The following is a 25466-nucleotide window of genomic DNA, read 5'->3' on the forward strand; positions in this document are numbered from 1 at the left end:
TTTGTCATCAGCTGGATATTAAACTCATTGTTAGTTTCAGGCTGTGTTGACATGGAATCGATGTTTTCATGTAAAAATTAAAGCTATTAAAGAACTGAGAGGATTTCCAAGAATCCCATAATGTTCCTCTCTGTGGGCTCTGCTCCCACCGAGATTGGCTCACCTGCTCAGGCGTTAAAGTGAGCTCACCTGTGTTTACTAAGCCGGGGCCCTCAGGGGCCGCCGCTCACAGCTGCAGCTCACGCTAATTACGTGCCAGAAGAACAATGATAACGAGAAAAACAAAGGTGGACGGTCGCAGAGCGGCATGAGCCTGAGCTGTCGTTTTTTACTTTTACTGCCAACTACCTTCAAACCTAAACGTGTGCAAAGTGATGAGTACCTCACGATCAGTCTCTATGGCTTCACTTCCTTCACCTGTTGGCTATTTAAGTGGTTCTTTGGCACTGCTGCATGAAGCATCAACCAGCCCAGCAGGTCAAAATCTGATTTATATGCACGTTGCTGTAAAAACGATGGAAACCACGTTTCAGAGCTTTTTCAGTGTTTCATGTAAAACCCAAACATTAAAGTCTTGATGTGAGCAGTCTGGCAGAGTGAGTGAGAGCAGCTCTGAGAGCATCGTCGGTACTCGGAGGAGTTTCCTGGTCGGATGTAACCTCCTCAGAGAGCTCCGATTTAAAAAAAAAAAAAAAAACAGCCCGAAGGTGAAATTGGAGAACAAACAGTTGATCCAATGTAAACACGAACCTGTCGGGGTTTGGATCCCCTCCTGCAGGCGTTCGAGTTCATAAAGCAGAAAGAAGCAGCAGCTGTTTACTGCTCTGCTGCAGGCTGAAAGTCAGCAGTTTGACTTCTTACAAGAACAACAAGCTTCCAGGAAGATCTATGTTTTATTACTTGCCAGATGAAGCTTTGAGTGGTGAAGACAAAGAGACGTCACAACTTTAGGTTCTAGAGAGATTTTTAGAGTTTGTTCTTCAGTGAAAGTTAATCAGACACGGTCTCACTGATTTAGATGCTGAACATACAAAGCTGCAACTCCTCTGCCCTCCAGCAGGTCTCCAGCTGTGGGTCAGTCACCATAGACTCCCATGTTAAAAATCAAATTTTTTTTCCATTAAGACAGTTACAACAGATAATATATACTGTATGTAAGGTTTAAAGGAGAGGTGCGGTTGATGAAGAGTATTAAAACTAATTATAATGTGACCTAATGGCAGAATATACAATGGAAATAAGTAGGGACTTAAACCAGATCCTTGAGGAACACCACACGAGACAGTGAGACTGAAAATGTTTCATCAGCAAGATTGAATCACTCAAACACAAGGCATGGATCCCTACCATGTGGTTTGATTAAGATTAATGATGATGAAAGGTATCAAATGCAGAGCCGGGCACACATTTATCTGCGAAAGGTTGTTTGAAACTTTGAGGAGAGCCTTTTCCGTAACATCCCACACCACACCACAGCAAGAATATTGTGCTTCTCCAACAACCTTTTCTAACATTTTGACAGTAAAAGGAAGTTGTATGATGCTGGAAATCACCCTTACACCGCCTTTGTGTCCTTCAATCTTCTCTGAAGAAAAGATGAGAGATGTCTCTGACCCCAGTCCATCTGTAGACACATGTGGACAATTTAGCAGAGTCAGGGATTGTAGTATCAAAGAACCCTGCACAGGAATGGCATGGAGACAAAAACAGACACTTTACAGCCAGACTGAAGGATGCCAAGGACAACCTGGTGAAAGATCCTGCAGACGGAACCTTCCTTGGTCAAATGAAATTAAACTGGCGCTCAGTGGACACAGAAACGCTGTGAAGCATGGTGGTGGCAGCATTATGCTGTGGGAACTGGGAATCTCATCAAACTGGAAGGAATCATGAAGAAAGGAGGAAGGAACCACTGAGAAGCAAAGCTGGGTCTCCCAACCAGAGGTGGGCGTTAGTGTAATATGAGTAATTGAGTTTGATTCCGTAAAAAGTGACAAAACATTAGCGTCCGCTTTACACTGCATGGGAAGAAAACTTCTTTTTACAGCATAAAAATAAAACTTCAAATCTGAGCAAGCACCTAGCACGCTGCCACAGGAATGTGAAATTTACAAAGAAACCCCCAGATCCCCCCCACGGACATGACCACTGAGACAACGGGCAAACCTCTGACGGCCCCACTCCTGCTAAACAGGTGAAAATAGATTTAAGAGTGATAGGACTTAGTGCTGCTGAATCTTTGATTTTATTTATTTTTGCTGTATTTTACTTGCATCTATTTGAAAAATTGAGTGTAATTATTTTTATTTTAGTTTATATGCTGGAATATACAGAAAATAGGTTTAAAATGTTAAATTTCTTCAAGCCAGAGACTGCATATAATTTAATTTTTGCTTGATGCAATGTGCATAAAATGTGCATGGTAGTTAAAAGATTAAAACTAATAAAACAAGTTTTAAAAAGAGACTTTTTCATTTGATTCAGTTTTATATGATTGATTACGCAGAGAAAATAGAATTGGGCTGAAAGGTCTATTGCTTTATTATGTATTGAGGTTGTGTATCATGTTTTTAAAAAGTAACTAAGTAATAAACTAATTACTTTTGAAAATAAGTAATCAGATAAGTAACGAGATTACTTTCTTAGAGAAATAATCAGCAATTAGTAACCAATTACTTTTTTCAAGTAACTTAACCAACACTGCTCCCAACACAACGACCCAAGAACGAGCTCCAGAAGACCAAAGTGAGCGTTACTGAGTGGCCTGCACAAAATCCTGACCGTGCGCTGAAGTGAAGACCAAGGTCCATGCCAGAAGATAGTCAGAAGAGCCTGACAGGTTCTCCAAAGATGAACGGGCTGGGATCGCCCCGGAGACGAGTTAGCGAGTCGATGAAAACTACAATGGACTACAGGCTGTTATCAGCCAAAAGGCCACACAGCTGATCATTAGCATCGGAGGAGGGGGAAGGATGGGGGACAAAATTTAAAAAAAAAAAAAAAGTTTGGAAAAGCTTCTGTTTAACAGCACCTCGGAATACTTAAGAATGAATTTTCATTGGGGGCTAATCGTTTTATTTTGTCAACAATCATTTGTTTCCTGACAAAAACATGTTGATAACCAAATAATAACTCAATCACAAGGACAAAAAAAAAAAAAAAAAAAAAAAAAAAAAAAAAGTGATGAAACGTGTCGAAACTTTTATCAACAATTAAGGAAAACTGTTTTGGGGACCAATCAGAAGTACTTAAGTTGTGCAGAAAGACAGGAATAGTTTAAAGTGATCCAATCAGAAGGAACCTCTGTGTCATGCAGTGAGGTTACCGACAAAGAGGGCGTAAAATTTTTTGATTTTAATTACGATAATCTTTGTTTAGTCAACTAAAGCTAGACGAATTTAATGGCTAAACTGTGACAAACTAAATCTGCTGCCTAAATTAATGCTGGGGCTAACAATTCGGTCCTCATCAGTAAACGGCAGCCATGTTTGAAGCTGAACTGCAGCATGTTAAGATGATGCAAGCTTCATCCAACGCCGGAGAAACGCGATTGAGACGCCGACTTTAACCAATCGGTTCTTATCTGCCATGTTTTTCTTTTATGTTATTTGGCAAAAATGTGGACTCTGAAACCAAATGTCCAAAAGCAGACTCTTATTTTAGAAGGCTCACTCAGAAGGAAACTTCCTGTGAGCACCCTCAGTCAGGTATTGAGACACAACACAAGTCACCTTGAATCTTTTTATTCACAGGTTTTTCTCCATGTTGGAACATTTTACAGTTTTTTCTAGAAAATCTCAGTCTGTCCTTTTATATGTTTCACGTCTGGGAACGAGGAGGGGGTGGAGCCAGCTGCTGTGATTGGTCAGCAGGGACATGGTGTGCTGGCGTCCAGCTCCAACGTTAGTCCTTTGCTCAGTAGGAAGGCTTCCTGTTTGGGTTCCCGCCCGAGAAACTTCCTCAGCATCTCAGAGGCGTCCTCTGAGCCGCCGGGCCGCAGGATGAACTTCCTGTAGTCAAGACCCACCTGGGGGACCAATCAGAGAAGAGAAACTATGAATGAGTTAGATGACCCTCAGGGAAAGTCCTGAAACCATCCTCGCTCAGTTTCCTTACGACTGTGAAAAGTAAAGATGGTCAAATACAAGGTGAGCTCTGCATTTCTGAGTCACTGCACGGTAAATCCTGCCACTTGGAAACATCACGCTCACTTGGCAGGTGACAACACCTGTTCATGTCACACGGATAAAGAAAATCGGCTCAGCTCAGTGATGACCAGTAACATCAGCTGATCAACTGTTTTATCCAGAAACTAAAACACTAAATTATGGAGGAGGGGAGGGGCTAAAACATCTGGAGAACCTCCGTCAGCTTCTAAAACAAAAACTTGATAAAGTGTTTTTACTCTTTTACTGTAATTAATAAACCCTGATGCTTTTCATTGCGGCCCTGAAAACACATCTCCGTCTCTGTTTTGGTACTTTTGGGCCACCGTAGCCTCCAGACCTCCTCCTCCTCACAGTCACTCAGTTGCTGTGAGGCCTCGTTTCCTCTGCGGGGATCATTAAAGTCTCTGCTTATCTAGTCACCATGGTAACGAGTGCACCTGGACAGGTGGGCTCCATCAGAGATACAGACTGTTCAAACAGAGCTGTGCTGTTTTTCACTTTTGTTTTTTTCCAAACACATTTTAAATGAGAATTGTAGTTCTGAACTACATGAAATTAAAGGATCCCAAGATTATCAGTTTTTTTTATCTGATCACACAGTTTAACACTGTTAATATTTCTGCTTGTATACATTTTGCTGTAAATGCCCTAAATGTCACACTTTTCACTTCATTTGTTTAAAAAACATTTACATTTTTTTAATGACAGATGTTCTGAAATTGACACACTGCTTTTTATCATCTTGCATATTTATTTAAAATAACTATATCTGAGGGTTTGACTTTGTGCAGTTTCTGACTGTTCTGCAGTGTTTTGTAAACTGTTGATTTTTTTGTGCAGAGTTTGTGTTTCATTAACATTTTGTTGTTATTTTATTGATTATTTGAAGGCTGTTCATTGACAAACTATGAATCAGGACCTCCTCCTGTCACATGTTCAGCCGCTCAACTTTATTTATACCTCAAAGCTGATCTTGTAGTAGTTTAGCAGAGTGACCTTTGACCTCCTGCCTGTCTATCTGAATGTAAACGTTGGAGCTGCTGACCTTTGGGTTCATTATTCCCTCCTGTTTGAAGCGGGCATAGAACATGTCCATGGAGAACACCTCGCTCCACAGGTAACCGTAGTACTGAGCATCGTACCCGCCCGCCAGGTGTCCAAAGGTCGCCGGCATGTTGGTTCCTGCAGGATAGGAAGGAGAGGTCAAAGGCCAGAGAAGAAGAAAGAGGCAACAGTGAAGGTGGAGTTTGGACACTTGTCTTCATCAGGTTCACTTCATTTGCTTTTACACAGACTGTAAATGAAGATGGAGAGTTTCTTTATATCAAAGTTTTTAATAGTGGAAGGTGAACCAAAGAGAGCACAGTGGATATAAAGAGACAAGAATGATCCAGAAGAGGAATGCAGTGACGCTCCAGAGACAAAAGTGACCACAAAAAAAGCACAAACACAAACGGAGGTGAAAGATCCGTGTGTGCTAGTGTCACATCCTGCCACGACCAATCAGAAGTACATACCAGGTGAGGCAGGTATTCCCAGGATATCCTCGCAGAGGCGTCCGTACTCCTCTGCGGGGTCCAGGCCTTTCCTGGTGTGCAGAGCCTGATCCACTTTGGCCAGGACGATCTGCCTCAAGTTAAAGAGACCTGCAGAGAGTCAGAGGTCATCAGGGTGATTACGGCCGTGTGGTCGAGCGTCTCAGCCAAAGAAACAAAGACACTGCATTACTAGTTGGAGCGCTCTCGGTGGCTTTATTAAGTTTAATGACCCAAACATCCACAAAGCACGTCCCTGCTTCCACATGCGAGCTGTCAGCTGGTGGAACTAAGCCGTACACCAGTGCTTTGCGTAATGATGCTCTCTGCTGGAGAGACTGAGGAGAGGCGGAGTTGAAACTTTGGCTGAAAAATAATTTACTGTGTTAATTATGAATTGGATTATTTTTGTTGTGATGTCATGTAGAAATGTGATTATGAGAGGACTCAGTTTAGCAGCAAAGCTCATTTTATTTGACTCCGATCTGTCCAGTGAAGCTGTGTGAGCGTATTAAAGCTTCTCCCAACTGTCCCAGATTTTCAAAAAAAAAACATAAGACCTGCTGAATTCCCAATAACAAGAATTAACCAGACAAACCGTCTCCAGTGTAACAGAGGGCCCTGTGCAATACGTACCGGTGTTGGCAAGGCGGGACTTGATGAGTTTGTCAAGCAGCTCGTCAGGGATCGGGTTTCCGGTCTTATAGTGCTTGGACATCCTTTGCAGAGGCTCCTTTTCCCAAACCCAGTTCTCCAACATCTGAGACGGAGCCTCCACAAAGTCCCGCTCCACATGAGTCCCGCTAAACATGGCGTAGTCTGCCTGCAGTGAGGAAGTTCACCATGACATAATTTTATCATTTAGTGCCACATTAAAAAGTGTTTATCTGAAACGATTCATCACAACCACGAGAACCTGGGCATCGTTATTGGCCCCAGGTGAACATCAACTAACCTGAGCGCACAGCTGGTGCATGACGTGGCCAAACTCATGGAAGTACGTCTCCACCTCGTCGTGCTGCAGGAGCGACGGGGCATCCGCCGTCGGTTTGCTGAAGTTGGCCACCATTGCAGCCACCGACATCTGGCGCGTGCCGTCACTCAGCAGACAGCCTGGCTGCAGGCCGAAGCAGGCGGCGTGGCCGTACTTCCCTTCACTGCACGGAACAGGAAGAACAGTGCCAAGTTAACCCTCTGGGGTCCAGGGTACAATTGGCCATTTTTGACTACTTTTTATTTTACCTCTACATTTCACCTTTAAAAAACCATTTAGCTCGCCTTGTTTGGTATCATTCTTTTCAGCACAATCTCATATGTCTGAATATATAGTTATTTTTTTTCATTTTGACAGACTGTATGTCTGTACTGTACTGTAACACAATTGATCTAAATTCAGACAAAAAAAAAAAAAGAGTAGAAAAAAGTATTTTTTAAAATATTTTTTACTGTAACAACCACAAACATGTTTAACGAATCCTTTTCATAACTTGAAATGCAAATAGAAATTGTACATTTTAAAACCTAAAAGTTTTGCAAACAATAAAGTTATATGTGGCTATTTACCTAAAAATGCAGCCAAGGCGTTTTTTTATATAACCATTTCAAACTATTTACAGAACAATCATTTGTGCCACTCCAAAAACTTGTTTCTGTCCACTATAAGACAGAGGAGAACACCACAGGCCTAAACGCTGCAGGTCTGACAACATGAGGTGCATCACCTGTTTTCCAGCTGGTGACAGTGTTAACACTGCAATTTGCCTTTCGTGGCTTTTTGGAGGAAACTGTGACATTCAGCATTGTTCTGACACACAAAACAAAACAAAACAAAACAACGACTACACTACACACTAACTACACAAGACAACACACTAACTACAGACTCCAAACACGCTAAACATCACTCAACATCAGTCTCTCACATCTCAAAACTCGCTCTCTCTCGCCAGCGTCACACCTAAAACTTCCGCCTCATCCTAAACAACCAAATGCCACATGCTGCCATATAATTTTTTTGATTGGTCAACATGGTACACTTTAACACCAATAGGGAAGGGGTGATTTTTCCTTTCTTTTTTTACTCGGACAGTGCTTGTTAGCGCTGTCCTTAGAACATACCATGGTTTATTCAGAAAAAAAAAAACACCACGTGTATTTTTTTTATCATAACTCTGGTTTTAGGTGGCCTATCAACACAATTTGAAAACTGGTAAGTAGTTTGAAGTCTGCACTTTAGACACAAGTAGAAATGGATCTTGTTGCTGTGTTGTCTTAAGTTGGTCATGTAATTTGGACGCGCGTCCGTCGACCCCAGAGGGTTAAAAATCCAGCTCAACTCTCTGTGACAGCAGCTCGCCGTTTCACCTGGCTACCATCCACTTCCCTCTGTTTTCACACTGCCCGTCAAAATCAGGACACCTGAATTTACAGCAAACACTCCAAAGCCTACACACCTGCAGCGTGCCCAAAACTCCAACCAGAGTGCCACAGAAGCCGCACATGTACCTTCTTTAGTTTAGACTCTTTATTCTAAACATATTACCGTAAAAATATCTGAGTCTGATCTAGAACATGGACCTCCAAACCCCAGGAGCCACGTATTTAGCCTGTTCTGTCTAATGTCCACCATCTTGGTGCCACTAAAATATTTGCCGAGCAGCTCCTGAAGAAAATTTCCTGTTTTGGTTTGTCCTAATGAATCTCTGCGTGTGTTTCAGGATAACTACATTACCCAGGATGCAAAGTTTCATACCGCGGATAGAGGTCCAGGTAGAACTGCCCGACCACCTGACCAGTGACACGGTCCTTCACGCAGTACAGAGTGACATCAGGATGCCAGATGGCGGCTCCGTCCACCAGCTCGAAGGACAGACCTAGCAGCTCCTGGTAGATGTCCAGCAGACCCTGAGTCACCACCTCCATCGGAAAGTACTCCTTCAACAGGTTTTGATCCACGGCGTATTGAGTCTCCTCCACCTGACAGGAGAGGAAGAGGAGGAGATAAACAGAATTATCAAATGGCCTTAGTTCCTCTGCTTCATTGTTAAACTTGGACAGACCTAACGTGAGTCTAAAGCTCTGTGGGTGTCAGTCTTTTAGCTCCTTACAGAGCATCAGTGGAACTGCAGTACACCATTACCTACCATCCTTTATGCTCTTACCTGGGTCATGTAGTAGCGTGTGTCCCAGGCGTGCAGCTCCCCGTTGAAAGGCAGGCCTCTCTTCTGACACTCCTTCTCCTTCAGCTTGAGGATGACCGCTCGCTCTTCCTCACCCAGCGGCTTCAGCTTCCGGGCGAGGTCCTCTGAGAGACAACAGAGAAAAACCGGACTTGCATCACCGCGGTGTGAAACTACACTTCACACCATCATCTCGTTTATTTCAGCAACAATAAAATCTCCCAGCAGGTAATTGCCACCATCATCACCAACAGCAGCTCTGAGGCTGCAGCTGGACTTTCAGGACTCACCCAGGAAGCTGGCCACCTTCTTCCCAGACTTGGCCATGTTCATCTCCAGGATGAAGTCGGCGTGCGTGGTGAAGCCAAGCAGAGCGCACTTCTGAGCCCGGAGCTCCACTAGCTCCTTCAGGATCGCCGAGTTCTCCTGCAAATCAGCACGAGATCCATTAAGACCAAACTGTTTTGTGTTTGCCAAGTTTCACCCCCACCCCGCAGCTCGTCCGACTCCTGACTGACGTCTGCTCTTCAGCAGACCTCACACATCAACCAAAATCAATAACAGTTTTCCTGTGGACAGGGCAAAAATAATAAATGATTGTTTTTCCTTCAATTTACTGGAAATAAAGCCAATACACAAAATAATAAATCATTTTTTCTCCTCTATCTGAAGTTAGAGCTCGCCCTGTGTGTAAATTCAGGAAGACAGCTCTGCGAGCCTGTCTGGATTGATTTGACTCATTCTGTTTAAATGTTTTCTGGAGGTCCTCCGCTCTCACCTCCTTGCAGCGGGAGTTGAAGGCCTCCTCCAGCTTCTGGCGGGTTTCTGGGACAAAGCATTTCTTCATGGTGGGGAAGTAATGAGGATACTTCAGCGTGACCTTCAGCTTGTCGCCGTCCTTCTCCAGAGAGCTCAGGAAGTCTTCGGGGAGGCCGCCTGAAACAGTTTGACTGTTTAAATGTGATGAATTAAATGTGCTTCTCTATCATCGATAATAAACAATGCACCACCCACTCCCGGATCACTGAGGCTACATCTACTTTTCCTCTGAGCAGCGTGAGCATCACACCACCGGTGCTGGTGCATTCTGGGTAAACTTTGATGGCTCATATCAGCTTTTGGGGCAGGCGTGAGTGAGAGCAGGTGAGAGGTCTCCTTCCTACCTACATTTAGAGACCAGGATCATCCGCCACCGAACTGCTGCAGAAAAAACCGAGCTGTGGTTAACCAAAGTGTTTTCTGATTGGTCAGGTGGATGGCAAATTACCCAGCAGGCCTCAGTGGCACTTTGACTGTACAGCGATCTACAAACAGCAGCTTTTAGAATGTTGAAGGAGCTCCACTCACCCAGCTCATCTCTGGTGAAGGACAGGCTGGTGGTGTCTTCGTTTAGGTTCTTGTTGAAGTCGATGCACAGGTTGCTCAGCTTCTTCTTGATGGTTTTGATCTCCTGTGACAGCAGAGAGAGAAGTCAAGTCAGACCTTACATTAAACTTAAAAACACACATTTCAGCTCTGAATGGGTGCATCATCATACAGTTCAGCATTTAAATCATGAGCGAAGGCACCGGCATTAGCCTGTCCATGGACCAATCAAGTATCCTGAAGCTCTCTTCCTCTTCCTGGCTCAGCACACTCAGGAACTGGGACCACCAGCTGCAGAACTGCATGCAGGAGGCTGATTACACTGCTCGTTACTGGGTTAGGGTGACACCTGAGGATACCTCTACAGTGGCAGAGACACACCCATGTTACACATGAAGCAGCGTGCGGGTGAAAGCTGGCCTGTAACACCTCTCCTTCAGGTGCGGTGGCTTTACTAATGGTTAGTCACACGTTTAACACACACAGCCAATTAAGGAAAAAAATACTTCCTGCTGCAGCCTGATAGGTTGATTAATCACAGGACAACAGGTGCATCAGTCACCTGACCATCTCAGCAGTAAGTAAGGAGATGTTTTTCTCTCTCAGCTCTACTTTTGGGGTCGAGGACCCTAATTTGGCAAGACTTGAGGATTTGAGGCCTGCGGTAATCTGAAGGTCACAGCAGGAAGTATTGTACACAAGAGCTTTTAAATAAAAGGTTAGAAAAAAGGAAGGAGCTACCTCCTGTGTGTCTTTGGGCAGGTGGAGGCCATTCCTCTTCCCCAGTTTGATCAGTCGCTCCATGTACCGCTTGGACTCCACGGTGAGGCTTTCAGGGTCAATCTTCTTCTGCAGACACAAACGCAACAGGATGTTGAAAGAGCAGCAGAGCTCCAGGGTGTAAAAATGGGCTTTATTCTTTTTCAGTAACAGAATAAAACCACTGCAGCACCTCTGCAAAATAATCCTCCTTTACCTTAACCTCCCTCTTCATACCCCTCCCCAAATCTCTCCCTAAAAGCAGTCTTCCTCCTGATTGGCTGACTCCTGGAAAACTGACTACAAAGTGACATCATCTCACCTCCAGAGCGACGATCCTCTGGTAGACGTCTTCCCTCATGCTCATCTCCACGTCAAACTCGGAAAGGCGTTTGTCGGCATCTGTGCTCGCTGCTCGCACCTCCTTACAGGGAGACACATGCTGCGGGAAGTCCAATATGTTCCTTTGAACTGGGGTGCAGAAGGCAGGGCCAAACAAAGAGCGGGGGTCAGACAGAGGAAGGGCAGGGCCATGTATGAGGCAGAATTTTGACAGATTTATGAGTATTGATAGGAAAAACAATGCTTGAAAGAAAAGAACAAAAAGATGCTTTCCTGGATTCAAACGTGTGAATCAAACATGGAGGTTGGTCTTCAGCTGCTGTCAGGCTGCAGTTAACAGCGAGGAGCACTTACCACAGTCATTTATACATTAGTATGTTGGACATTTCCACTGAACCACAGTGATGTCTGAGGTTTTGTTTCAGAGTTCATGCAGAACAAAGACAAACACCAAACGATCAAATATTTGAAGTAAAAGTGAGATTTTACTTCTTATTCCACCTTTAATTATTCTTTTATTCCTAAAGGAACTCTTATTCAGCTCATTTCTAGCTCACGCTTTTACTCTTTGGCTTTGGTGCAGTTTGTTTCATCCTGTTAGCGGTGCGAGCGTCTGCTCAGATATCAGAAACGCGGAGGCCGCAATGGATGCCCGTGTTCAGCCTCAGTGGCGTGCATGGCTGTTTGTGCGCTTCCTCCTGCAGAGCTGGAGGTGTTTTTGGGTTTCAGCTGCCTGTGAACAAAGCCTCCGTCTCCATTGTTGCAGCAGCTGGTTCAGCTGCTTTCTCTGCAAACTGCTGATGAGTCTTTACCATCACAGCCCCACTGTGCTGACACAGAGCTTCACTGCAGCGAGCGCTCACAAAGACCCAACAGCCCACGAGGTCCACGCCGCATGCTCGACCCCTTTACATTCAGGGTCACCATCTCACCACAGAAACATCTGGAAGGACAACTGTACCCATGGAGCATGGAAAACCTCCGCAGACATGCCTAAATCCCCCGATCTCTGACCATGTTACTTGTATTTATTTCAAAAATGTTTTTTTTTTCTTTGGTTTTATGTTATAATGTCGTGTAACAAAGTTAGATCTGGAAAAGAAAGCGTACATTAAACACAGCCCATCTTCATCAAGCTCAAATTCCAGCAGAACGTAGTAACTATGTCCTCACAGTTATTATACTTCATAAAACTAAAACTAGAATCTGTGTTCACAAAATGCTTAAAAAAAAAAAAAATACAGTTACAAATTACAGTTATAAGCACGCATCATCACAGAGCTCTGAGCTCTGCTCCTTCTGTGGTTATAATACTGAGAAAAGGCAGTACTGCGTGAGTACTTGATATAACAAATCTACAGATCATCATTTCCTGCTGCAGGTTTTAAGAGTCCAAAAACATTTCAGACCAAAAAGAATCCAAACGTCCAGAGAGAAGCTGCAGGTGTGGTAGTGTGAAGCCTCCACGCTCACTGCTGGGGTGATGATGATGAACAGCTGTCAGTGATATCTGATCAGATATCGGTGCTCGTCCAGTCAGCTGACTGACAGGAAGTTACTTCTGACCAGAATCTGAACTTTGATCCTCACATGGAGAAACCTTCAGTTTCTCAGGCCTCCCGCTTGCTCCGCGCTCAGCTCAAACGTTCTGACATGTTCACTCATTACGTCATCACTCAATACGTTTTTGCACGGGGACGCTGTTCCTGTAATTCTGCCTCAGTGCAGCGCTACATCAAAGAACAAAAGATGACAATCTGCACCAGCTATTCAAGAATTATCTTTACTTATTTCTCATTTATTTTCAGGGGCTCACTCATGAGCTAACATAAACTAATGAAAGTCAATTAGTCGCAACCAACCAACCCAGTGATGTAATCTCCTTTACTGACAGAAGATGGGGCTAAACATTTAAAAACTTGAAGCACTTATTTCTTAAATCATGTGAACTTTAAACGTGAAAGCTGAGAGTCGGCACTTCAGTTACATCCTGATTTAAAATCTGATGTGCTTGCAACATGGACACTGAAACCTATGGACCTAACTGTGTGTGTGTGTCTGTCTGTGTGTCTTTAATGTGGTGTTTTTTTTTTTTAAATATCCAAACTCTGAAGCAGGTTGTAATTGTGTCTTTGAACAGTGTTCTAAAGTAAAGCTGTTACCAATATTATTTATTATTATTTTTATGAAAAAGTCAGTCTTCAGGGTCAGGGAAGCACTCACCGGTATACTCGACCTCCACGTTGGCGAGCGCCTTCAGCGTGTTCTCAAAGGTGACGTTGTCAAGGTCGAGGGCTCCGATGCAGTCGTACACCTTCTTGGTGTTGGCAATGAGCTCCTCGGAGAGCTGCTGGATCTGCTCGGGGTTCAGATCCCATCGCAACCGGTTCTCAGGGCAGACCGGCACCGGGCTGCCAAACACCACCTCACCTGAGGAGGAGACAGGTGAGGACATCACAGCAGAGGAAGAGGATGGAGAAGAGGAAGGTACGTGTCTTTAGCGCTGAACGGCATGCTGGGAGCTGAGCAGCAGGCTTGTAACAGGTTTGTCTACCTGTCTACCTCGACACCACTTTCAATCCCACAGGTGAAAAACTAAGCTGCAGTTTTTTATATGAAGATTAGAACAACATCAATGACGACACAAGTTTTAAAGTGTCTACCAGGCGGGCTGCTGCTGAATTCAGACTCAAATCACTGTTATCCTGTTACAGCGTGAGCCGACGTCACAGACAGCAGGACCGACAGCACCCTTTTCCTCCCGCACAGAGTCGTTCAGTGATGAGTGCTCCAGCTTTTAGAGACAGGAGGAGCCGCTGGAGGAGACGAGGCATCCATACTGCTATAAATCTAATCCAATATAGAAATTTATAATATTGATCAGGATCTATTAATTTCATGGCCGTCTTATTGTCTGAAAAAGTCCAGCTTGCTTCAGAGCTGAACTTCATTAAACCAGATGCTGAAGAGTAATGCCAATGATCCAGATGTTGATTAAAGCACAAAAAGTGAGAAAACATCAAAGCTATAAGCGGACAAAGCAGTCTGTACTCTACAGATCTGTGCCACGTATCTGTTAACAGTCAATCTCCAGTCATGATCATCCAAACTAAATCTGGCTAAAAACGATTAAAGGCTCACTTTTTACACGCTGCAGTTGCAGAGAGACATCATCTCTTGCGTGTCAGAGAGCAGCACATAAAGGGATAACAACAGGTCTGCTTCTCACACCATTTATTAATACCTAATAAAAATGTATAAAAGGCGATCAGCTCACTTTAACACCTCCCATGATGGAATACGTCATGTTTGGCAGTCAGCGCTTTGCCGGAATCATTATTAGGCGATGAAGGTTTAGAAGAGGTGTTTACTTTTGTTTTAGGAAGTTACACGTGTGGTAGAGAACAGCGCTGACGTTAAATTGGCGGATTTTTGAATGAAGTCCGGCGGAGTTTGTCTCTGATCTGTGGAAGCTAACCCGTGTTGCGTGCCTGCGAGTAAAATCGCGCTTCCCCGTTAAAGAACATGCTGCCCCACAGGCAGGTAGTTCATAGCTAGCTCCATGAATAAGCAGCCCGGTTAGCTCACATGCTACAGAAACGTGCAGAACCCCAGCACACCTGCACACACTGGCCTACCAGCTCTCTTTATTCTGCTCTCGAACAAATCTGGACACCTTTTCTTCTCCAGTTGAGCTTTTATTACCGAGCTCAGCTGCTAGCGGCTAGCTAAGCTGCTGCTAGCTGCCACAGAGTCCGCAGCTGGCACTCAGAGAGGACCCGGGAGGAGGCACGCGCAGACAGCCGCTCATTTCACCTGAAAACGCCGCGGTCAGGCGACAGACTCCCCGCCGTCACTCACCTGTTGGCCCCATGCTCACAGATTCGATAAAGCTTGGCTCTGTGCGTGTAGCTCACTGACAGGTGGCTCCGCGGCTCTGGACTAAAAAACAGACCCTCGCCACTTCCGGTCACACCTTTCAAAATAAAACCAAATGAAAACGTTTACTGTTTATTTTCCAAGCTTTTAAAAAAACAAAAATCCGCTGAAGGTAACAGCAGAACAACAGGAAATTATAAACACTAAAAATAAAAATAAATAAATAAATAAAAGACAAGAACCCAGCCATTGCCAGGGTACACATACCCCCATTAAATTACAAATGAAATGCACATAAACTGTTTGTGCTGTTCCTAAATCAATCCTGACATATCTCTTTAAATGCATGAATAAATGTATGAATGCTTTAATGGTGTTCGTCCGAAAGGGAAGATGTGTACCTGTCCTGGAACCTGTCCACTTCTGATCAGTTCAAGCTTTGGGAGCACAGCTGGCTGGGACACTTGAACTCTGACCTGATGCTGCTGATCTTGCCAGTAAAGAAACGTAGAGATTTTTCACGGTCATTAGCTTTAGACATTACAGCTTAGGTTGTGTTTATTAACGTTATCCAGGGAAAGTCAGGCCTCTTTTATGAACTGGTGAACATGGAGATTGGTGTTTTCCACCTGTACTCTCCTTTTTGATGATCCACGCCGAAGGACTGATGACTGTGCTATCCAAAATTAAAAAAAATAACGAAGTCACAGAGATGTGAAAAATGGGATGTAGAGGAGCTCCCATCAGACAGGAGATCTGAAGCGAAGCAGCTGTGGCTGTGAACCTGTCAGACTATGTGCAGGGTAGGAAGACCTGGATCCACGGAGCAGACAGAGGACAAGGGGAGGCTCGGATAATAAACACACAGCAGATGATAAGGGGCGAGGAAACAGGTGGGAACAGGTGGGAACAAATCAGGGATAACGAGACAAGGAAAGTTAAACCAGACACAAGGACAAGAAACAAAAGACCACCAAAGTAAAACAGGAAGTAACAGATGACAGACTCAAACAGGAGAGCTTAGCTTAACACAGAGACGAAAGACAAACAGGAAGGAACAGACTGGGAGCACAGGATGGCTTAACCCACGGATCCCGGGAACAGACGCTCCCAACTAAATAACACAAGAAAGTCACATCCACAAACACAAAAGCCCGAGACACTCCGTCTAATACATTGTAAACACTGCAATAGTTACACCCTTTTGCACACGCTCTACAGTAAAATAGCAAATGACAAAGTTCACAGGCTAGAGTTAAATGTCAACCACATATATTCCACCTTTGTAATATTCTCACCACTGTTATATTCTTTGTCAGTAGTCTTAATGTTTATAATTGAGCGATTTGCAGTGTTGGGAAGGTTACTTTTGAAATGTATTCGATTGCAGATTACAGAATACATGCCCCAAAATGTATTTTGCAACGTATTCCGTTACGTTACTCAATGAGAGTAACGTATTCTGAATACTTTGGATTACTTAATATATTATCATGCTTTTTTACAACTAAAATGAGTAATAGGGTGGACATTAGGCAAGGCTGCACTTTTTTGCAGCGATCTAGTATAGAAAACTTTTCCACGCATATATAAAACAAGTCTGCGGCTCCGAACCGTAGTAAAGGTACCTCTGGCTAATACGGGCTCATAGCCGAAAACTAGCTTTACTTTGTTGTCTGGGTAAACTTTGCTAGCCAGAGACAGAGGGAGGCCTTGAAAGGCTGCTCCAGCGGAACTTATTGCTTCGGAGGAAAACAGGAACACAGTGTACAGTCGAGTCTTACTTACAACTGGGCTTGTCAGGCACTCTTTTTGGCTGCAGTGGTTATTATTATATTTACATGTTTCTGGCTCCCGTTTCTGCTCGGTGACAAGTCGTACTTTTCCACTCTCCTTTTTCTCCCTTCCTCACTCACAGACACTTAACGGGTATGGCAGTCCATTCTCCCTGCAGCACGGACTACACTGCACATGAAGCTACATTATTTAGGGCTATGCCTGTAACACTCTGCTATTGCCTTCATATTAAATCATTTTAAAAAATATTTCTTCAAGTCATTATGAGACACGAAATTGAGACACAGGCATTTGAGCCTCTTAATGCATGTTTTGTTTGGGTTTCCAACATGTGGAATTACCAAAAATAGAGAGGGCATAGCCTAACATATGAAACAGGAAAAGACCACCGTGTAATCCCTTTATTTCAACAAAGTAACTGTATTCTAAATACCACCCTTTTAAACGGTAACTGTAACAGAATACAGTTACTCATATTTTGTATTTTAAATACGTAACGGTGGTACATGTATTCCGTTACTCCCCAACACTGGCGATTTGTATATACTAGTGCTATTTCTTCAATTTGTAAACTTTGTAATATATTGTATCATTTCATTAGTTTAGTCTGTTACTGTTACTGTCTTGGAGCAATTGTAACCCATATAATTTCCTTAGGGATTATTAAAGTATTCTGATTCTGATGTCACAGACAGACCTGAGTAAAATCCACTCTCTGGGGTCAATAACACTGAATGAAGTAACTTGGCACATCAGAGAATTCACTCAGGAAATCAAACTGAAGTTTAAAGAGTGACAAGTGACATGAGGCGGTCACTTTTCCATTCGTACCTACTCGGATCAACTCGGCACGGTTTTCATGGTTTTCCATTAGGTCATAGTTCCTGGTACCTGGTACTTTTTTAGTATCCTAGCTCCAGGGCCGGATTCCAAGCAACAACGAGTTCTGAGCAGGTACTAACATGTGGTTGTCAGACTGCATGTCACCAATTGGCTGGTCAGTGGCATCACTCGATGAGTCATGACAGCATCTCGTTCACAAAAATTAAAACCACCATTTTTTAAACTCATCAACGAGGAAACAGCTGCATAAAACAAGGCACAGTAGGTATGTTCCCGCCTCCAAGGCCACCTTTGTTGTAGTTAGATGCGCTTGTGTCAGGATACAGACAGCATTTCTGAGACATGACAAAATTATTTATGACATCATCTACTGTTAAAATGATTATTTAGCCTGTGTGCACAAAAATGGTCGATATGACATTTTTTAATCACAGTAACCGGTAAAGTGGAGGTGGCTGATATTTACACCAGGAAACTGGGTGTAGTGCAGGGGTCACCTCTCAGGGGTGGCAATTCAGCTATTTGACTCATGTTACAGCGGCTCAAGAGTGAATGAACATGGCGCAATAAAAGTGGTTTTAGGAGTACTTTGTTTTTAAAACTAATGACCTACAAATTCTATTCAGATGTGGGGCTTCAGTTATGCTGCTGTAGTTTTGGATCATTTGCAGATGATTTTTCAAAGACTCGCAGACTGTTAACATTTAACTTAAAGTTTCTCATTTAGTAGCATGTGTGTGTAAGATGGGTTTTCAATGTAAAGCATTAACTTTTAACATCCCAGCACGACTCAGCCTGGTGTTGTGGCATTGGTGAAATCATTGGCGCTGGGTATAGAGAGTATGCACCGAAAAATTAGACCTGCATCTCTTATCATTGTAAAAGCTGTGTTAAATTAATTCAAAGCCATTCATAAATATAAAATGTGCTAAACTAATGTTTAATTTCACTTTAAAATAAATGATTAAACAGTTCACAGCCACAGTGGAAATCAAAAGTGAGGCAAACCTTTTTAACTGTGGGAAAACCCATGTTTATTCCACAGCACAGCCTGGTGGAAAAGCTGTGCAGGACACGCCTGCAGACATGAAAAGCTGTCACTGTGGGACTCCTGCAGGTGAGCACGAAGAAGCAGAAGCACTGCAGATCATCAGCTGAACAATGACACTGTGCTCCAATTTATGTCCCTAAAATAACGTTGTGGTGATTTTAGCACCTCAACTACAACTAGAAAAATTTGCATTTCCTGCGAAAATGCAGTGTGGATGCTTTAAAGCTGAAGCTGTATGCAAAAACTAGCTGAAAAAGCTGAAAAGTTGCAGAAATTGTAAAAACTTTGCAGAAGCAAAGGAACTTTGCTAAAATGGAATAACTTAGCAGAACTGCAATATCTTAGAGGAAACATAATACTTGGCAGAAATAATATAGCATAGCAGAACTTAGCAGAAATATTGTAACTTACCAGAAACATGATAACTTCTCAAAAATACAAGAATTTAGGAGAAATAGTATAAGATAACAGAAAGAATATATTTAGCCAAAAATACTTAAGCATTACAGAAACACTATGATTTAGAAAAATAGTACAACAGAGCAGAAATACTGTGATTTACCAGAGACACTGTGATGAACTATGAATATTGTAATTTTAAATCAATACTATGTTTCAGCACAAATACTCTGGTTTAGCACAAATATTATAAGATAGCAGAAATACAATTATATAGCAGAAATGCTATATTTAGAAAGAAAAATATAATATAGTAGAAATAGTATGATTTAGCAGAAATACTACAATATAGCATAATAACAATGATTTAGAACAAATACTATGATTGAGCAGAATAGTAATAACTTAAGTGAAAATACTGGAAAAGTAAGATGACAAGCTGAAAAAAAAACGGAACATGGTTAAGTTCCCTCAAAACTAATTGTTGTTCACCTGTGAAAAAAAAATTAAGAAATAAAAATAAATTTAAAAAACAAGAAGGAACAGCCAACAGATACACACAAAATCAAATATGTATACACAAATGCACAGAGAGAGAGACACACGGAGGGTCTATGCCAGTCAACCAGTCTGAATATATTATATTTTTTTCCAACAATGAGATGCTGCCCTAAAGAGGGTCTCTCTCTCTCTCTCTCATGCACACACACACACACACACACATACACAGGGAGAGAGAAGCATGTTTTCAGTCAAGCAGCCTGGGAGCTGCTAAATTTGAATCCACAGAGGCTGTGTACTTTTTCCCGCCAAAACAGGTGCACACACGCAGCACAGAGACAGGATTTTTGTAGTCTATTTCTCATAGTGAGGATTCCCCTCAAACAAATGACCATAATTTCCTAACTGTATTGGCCAGAACGGTCATTCTTACACCGTTTTGTTCAGAAGAGATGGGGGAATCGTCAAGTGTTGACAATTTATCATTAAAATATGAATTTTTAGAGATATATGACATCGATGACTTGTTGGCTTAGAAGCCACGAAGGCCCCAATATGCAAATTTGAATGCCTCAGCCCACATATATGATTGGCTGGCTGGGAAGCCGTGCAGGCCCTGATTTGTAAATTTGAATGTCTCATCCCTAAGATATGATTGGCTGGCTGGGAAGCCGTGCAGGCCCTGATATGTAAATTTGAATGCCTCAGTCCTCACAGAGGATTGGCTGCCTGGGGACCTGGCAGAAATATATAGAAATACTATATTAAGCACAAATCCTATAATAAGCAGAAGTACTATATTAAGCACAAATCCTATAAAAAGCAGAAATACTATATTAAGCAATATAAATATCCTATAAAAATCCTATAAAAAGCAAAAATACTGTACTATGATTTGGTAGAAAAACTATAATTAATCAGAAATACTATATTTAGCACAAATCTTATAAAACAGCAGAAATGCTATGATTTAGCACAATAGTAATAACTTAAACAGAAAAATTGGAAAAGCAAAATGGACAGCTGAAAAAATGCTGAACATGCTAAGGGTCCCTCAAATATACTTGTTAAATGAAAAAAATCGGCAAAAAAAAAATATAACAGCCACACAATCACAAATATGGACACATATGGAAACACACATGCACAGAGAGAGACTCACACAAGATCCAATTCAGTCAACCAGTCTAAATATATTGAATTTGAATCTTACAATGAGATCATCCCATAAAAAGGCTTTCTCTCTCTCTCTCTCTCTCTCTCTCTGTCACACACACACACACACACACACACACACACACACACACACACACACACACACACACACACACACACACATACACACACACACACACACACACAAGATCCAATTCAGTCAACCAGTCTAAATATATTGAATTTAAATCTTACAATGAGATCATCCCATAAAAAGGCTCTCTCTCTCTCTCTCTCTCTCTGTCACACACACACACACACACACACACACACACACACACACACAGGGAGAAAGAAGTAAGTTTCTAGCTCAGTCAAGCAGCCTGGGAGCTGCTGAATTTGAATCCACCAATCAGAGAGCCTGTGCACTTTTTCCCACCAAAACAGGTGCACGCAGCACAGAGAGACACAGGATTTTTGCAGTCTATTTCTCATAATGACGACTCCCCTCAAACAAATGACCATAATTTCCTAACCGTAGGGGCTAGAACGATCATTCTTACACCGTTTTGTTCAGAAGAGATGGGGGAATCTTAAGGTGTTGACAATTTATCATTAAAATATGAATTATTAAAGATATTTGACTTCTAATGCACCATAACTGAGTAGAGCAAAGCAAAAACTGCCTTGACTTGCCCTCAAACAACGCTTTCTAACTCTAAATCTATTTGGAGTATCAATATCATTCTTTCACCGTAAGAGACAGCAGGCTTTGGTGAACAATCATGGAAATCTGCAGGTCTCTGTGGAAATCCATTAAAAAGATATGACGAGAGAAAAAAGTGGTTCATTTCCAGAGTTTGAAATCTGAAGAAATCTGAGCGAAGGATGAATTTCCTACCCTCAAACAAGTCTAACTCATTTCAGAACGTAATAGGTGAGAAAATAATTCTTGAATTGTGAGCGTCAAGAGTGTCTGAAGATATACTGGGACAAGCCTCATGTCTTAACTTTGCTTCGTTAAGGAGATATGACGATTCGAATATGCCTCTCATTACAGAAATCAAGCGGTGATTTTGAACAAGCTCTCCATTGACTTTCTATGGAGAGTTTTGCGACTTTGTGTTGGTCTGAGGAGATTTGCCAAAATTCTATAAATCCCACAACAATGATAGTGACATTTTCGGAAAGCCAGCAAAAATACCTACGTTTTGATGTATAATTTGTGGAAGTTGAGTGAAAATTGAGCAAGTAGCAAGAAGTTGTTCAGACATGAAGAGAAGACTGCAAAACCTTCAGTGGCACACTGGAAGCCAAGTGCATAGCAACCATACCAACGCATGTATTTTGTGAAAAATCACAATTTTGCAACTGAAAACTTTAAGAGGCATAAAAGTAAAACGGTAAAAGATTTGAAAAAGCTGATTTATACCTGAATAGCCCAATAATTTGAGAACATTTTAAAGTTTGAATGGTTGTTCTACGTGAAAATATGAGGAAGTAGTTAAGTTTCAAAAACAAGCAAATTTTAGCAGAATTGCAGAAGTTTCCCATTCATTTCAATGGGACAAATTAAGCTTAATATTTTAAAAAGTATAATAGTGAAAAATACCAAAAGACATAGCACACATTAGCAGAAATAGGAGAATAGTTTAAAATTTGAACGGTGAAAATCGGCTGAAAATTGTGGAAGTAGTTAAGTGCCAAAAAGTGTACGGAAGTCCCAAGAGGAACTCAATAGTGTGGATGCTTAAAGCATCCACACAATAAAGAGGAATTCAAGAACAAATGTGTTGTGTTATTTCCACAGTTCTGCACTCAGCATAGACATTGTGGTTTAACAGAATTAAACCACAGCTGTGGCAGAGCAGCGTGGTAAAAGGCGGTGATACTGACTGAATGATGACACCATCACAGGAAGCTGGACGTCAGTAGCAGTAAAGCAGAGATGTGAGGTACACAGTGTGCTTATGTTTCATAGACACACACAGCATTTATTATTTCTGTAACAGCAGTCACCTTGAGGTGCTTTGTATTACAAAGACCCTACACTGATACAGAAACACTGAGACGACCCCCTGTGAATGAGCAGTCAGCTCTAAATTCACTGCTCTAAATTTTAAGTGAAGATGCAAAGAAATCGTGCTGTAGAAATGGAGTCTGAAGTGTCTCCTAAGCAGTCTCTATATTGTTGTCCCACAGTTCGTCATACATGTCTTCTTCCACTGTGGATGAACATTTTTGTAAATTAGAACCTTCTGTTATGTAATTCAAAGCTTTGTCTGCATGTGAAAGCGTTCAACCCAAGCACATCTTTGTAAAAAGAAGGCTCATATATCGTGTTTCAGAGTGCAGTGTATGAAACAGTTGATCTCTTTTATGACTCCACTGGTGAACAGGTGACTTTGGGATGTCTGTGCACCATCCTGTTCACACTATACTGAAGATCTAGTTTCACATGTTTAATTCAAATCTGGGTGCCTTCTGCTCTTTGTGTGAGACACGAGGAACACAACATCGCAAAGTAATGTGGAAATACAGCTTAGCTTCTTATTGAAAGGAAGAGGATAGTGTGGGAGCTCTCTCTTCTCCTGCTCACGCTGAAGTTCATGTGTAACATCTGTACACTGACCCATCATCAAGTGACAAAAACATCTGCATCAAACTGTCTTATATGGAAGGAAAATCCTGTAGATGAATATATATTTGTTTTACTGAGGCAAAAAGCGAAATATAATGAGTGAGGTGTTTTAACATGATCCACATTACAGCTGGCCCCAGGATTTCAGTTACACCATTTAAATCAATCAAGTGAGCAATGCGTCATATTTAATCATGTCCAGAGTCGGGGTCTGGCAGCTGTGATTGGTTGTTCTAGCTCTGACAGTCTCTGAATAACTGAGACTGTTAATATAAAGTATTGAAATAGAATAACTATCATCTTCAGTGATGCCACACAGACTGCATCTTCTGTCCTCCTCCTAAATTTAAAAAAACTCAGTTCGGCAGCTCTGCAGTGATAAGAAACTGAAGTGTGTCCACTTCCTGATTCTCCAGGAATTCTCTTTTCTACTGATTTATAATATAGTCTTCCAAGTTAGAAGCTTAGATATGAACTGAACTGTCAGTCAGTATGTTCAGTTTTATACCTGTGATGCTTTCTGTCAGGCGTTTTCTAACACACACCTGGATAAACGATTCAGCGGAGGCAACTGAACTGTCCCTGAGCATGAACTCAGTTACAGCCTGCTGGCTCATTCTCAGAATCTCCTCTCTTGCATCAATTCAGTTCATTTCATTTCAGTTGGTGTACAAGTGGAGACGCGTGGGTTTACCGCCCAGTTATTGCCACATGGCTTTAGGAACGTCACTGATATAGAATGTGTCCGTTGAGTCTTTAGTTCCTTGGAAGAAATCCACCATGACATACGAAACCAACTGTGACTGTGATGTTTATGTACCGCCTCCACCCCCTCAGGCACATGAAGGCTGAACATTGACAGAAAAGACATACTGACATATGTTCTTGTAAAAAGCAAAGCTGTGTGAGTTATTCTTGCTTAGACCTCTAAACACTCTGCTTTTCTGGATTTAGAGCTTGGCTAATGCTTACAGATGAGGGTACTCCATCCATAAAGGGCAGTTGAGAGGTCAGAACCACAAACTGACAGGCCCTGTAGTGATTACTGCAGTGGCTGCCTAAAGGTGGGCTGTGGGATTTTGTGAAAAATAGTGTAAGAATACTCATTGTCCACCTCATGAGAAAAATGTATTTGAACTCTCAAAGAACCAGAGACAGGAAATATATCTGTGGGCTCATGTGTAAGCTCATGTGTAAGGTCATGTGTAAGCTCAAAACATGTTGGAGCCAAGTTTTATCATAAGGGAGTGTCAGAAAAAACCTGTTGAACGGGCGTTTGTTTGACAGTGTATGCTTTCACCAGCTTCCACAGTTTTCATTTTCCAGGTAGCATCATGACCTTCAGAGGACAAAGTAGTTGAAGTACTAAGTCAATTTTTTACTCTTTAAGTGAAAAAATACAGTAGTAGTAGATACTAGTAGCAGTAGAAGATTAGAGTGTTTTCTACCAGCTATTATATATATTAAAAAAATCAAGAGTGCATTAGATTAATGCACTCAGCTTTAACATCTGTTATGCTGAGCACAAGCAGAGACAATCAAAAATAATAACAGAGATCTAGATGTGGCTGCATTATACCGATATCTGCCTCCCACTGCTAAGAATGAGAGTTTGTCCTGTTTTTGCATATTTACATTTTTCAGATCATCAAATTTGAATATTGGACAAAGATAGTGATGAAAGTTATGTAAACCTACCTGCCCTGTGTGCAAAAGTAACGGCCCCTAAACCTGATAACTGGCTGTTCCACCACCAAGTATTTGTGATGCCTTCAGTGAGTCTTTCATGTCACTGTGGAGGAACTTTAGCCCACTCTTCTTTGCAGAAATGCTTTAATTCAGACACATTAG

The 25466-nt window shown here is 42.1% G+C and overlaps 1 protein-coding gene across 1 annotated transcript; it reads right to left on the minus strand.

The window, feature by feature from the left end:
* Nucleotides 1-3727: 3727 nt before the first annotated feature.
* thop1 (thimet oligopeptidase 1) lies at nucleotides 3728-15322 on the minus strand. Its single transcript, XM_084921915.1, has 14 exons — nucleotides 15211-15322; nucleotides 13573-13779; nucleotides 11330-11478; nucleotides 10990-11097; nucleotides 10231-10333; nucleotides 9662-9819; nucleotides 9174-9309; nucleotides 8866-9008; nucleotides 8457-8680; nucleotides 6660-6861; nucleotides 6341-6527; nucleotides 5687-5815; nucleotides 5215-5351; nucleotides 3728-4027 (listed from the first exon to the last, which is right to left on the minus strand). Exons 1-14 carry the CDS (start codon nucleotides 15221-15223, stop codon nucleotides 3866-3868), a joined length of 2058 nt encoding a protein of 685 aa, XP_084778041.1. The 5' UTR covers nucleotides 15224-15322; the 3' UTR covers nucleotides 3728-3865.
* Between the last annotated feature and the right edge of the window lie 10144 nt (nucleotides 15323-25466).

Source organism: Perissodus microlepis, chromosome 23, assembly GCF_051167445.1.
Source record: "Perissodus microlepis isolate ML-2025 ecotype Zambia chromosome 23, ASM5116744v1, whole genome shotgun sequence".
Lineage (NCBI taxonomy): Eukaryota > Metazoa > Chordata > Actinopteri > Cichliformes > Cichlidae > Perissodus > Perissodus microlepis.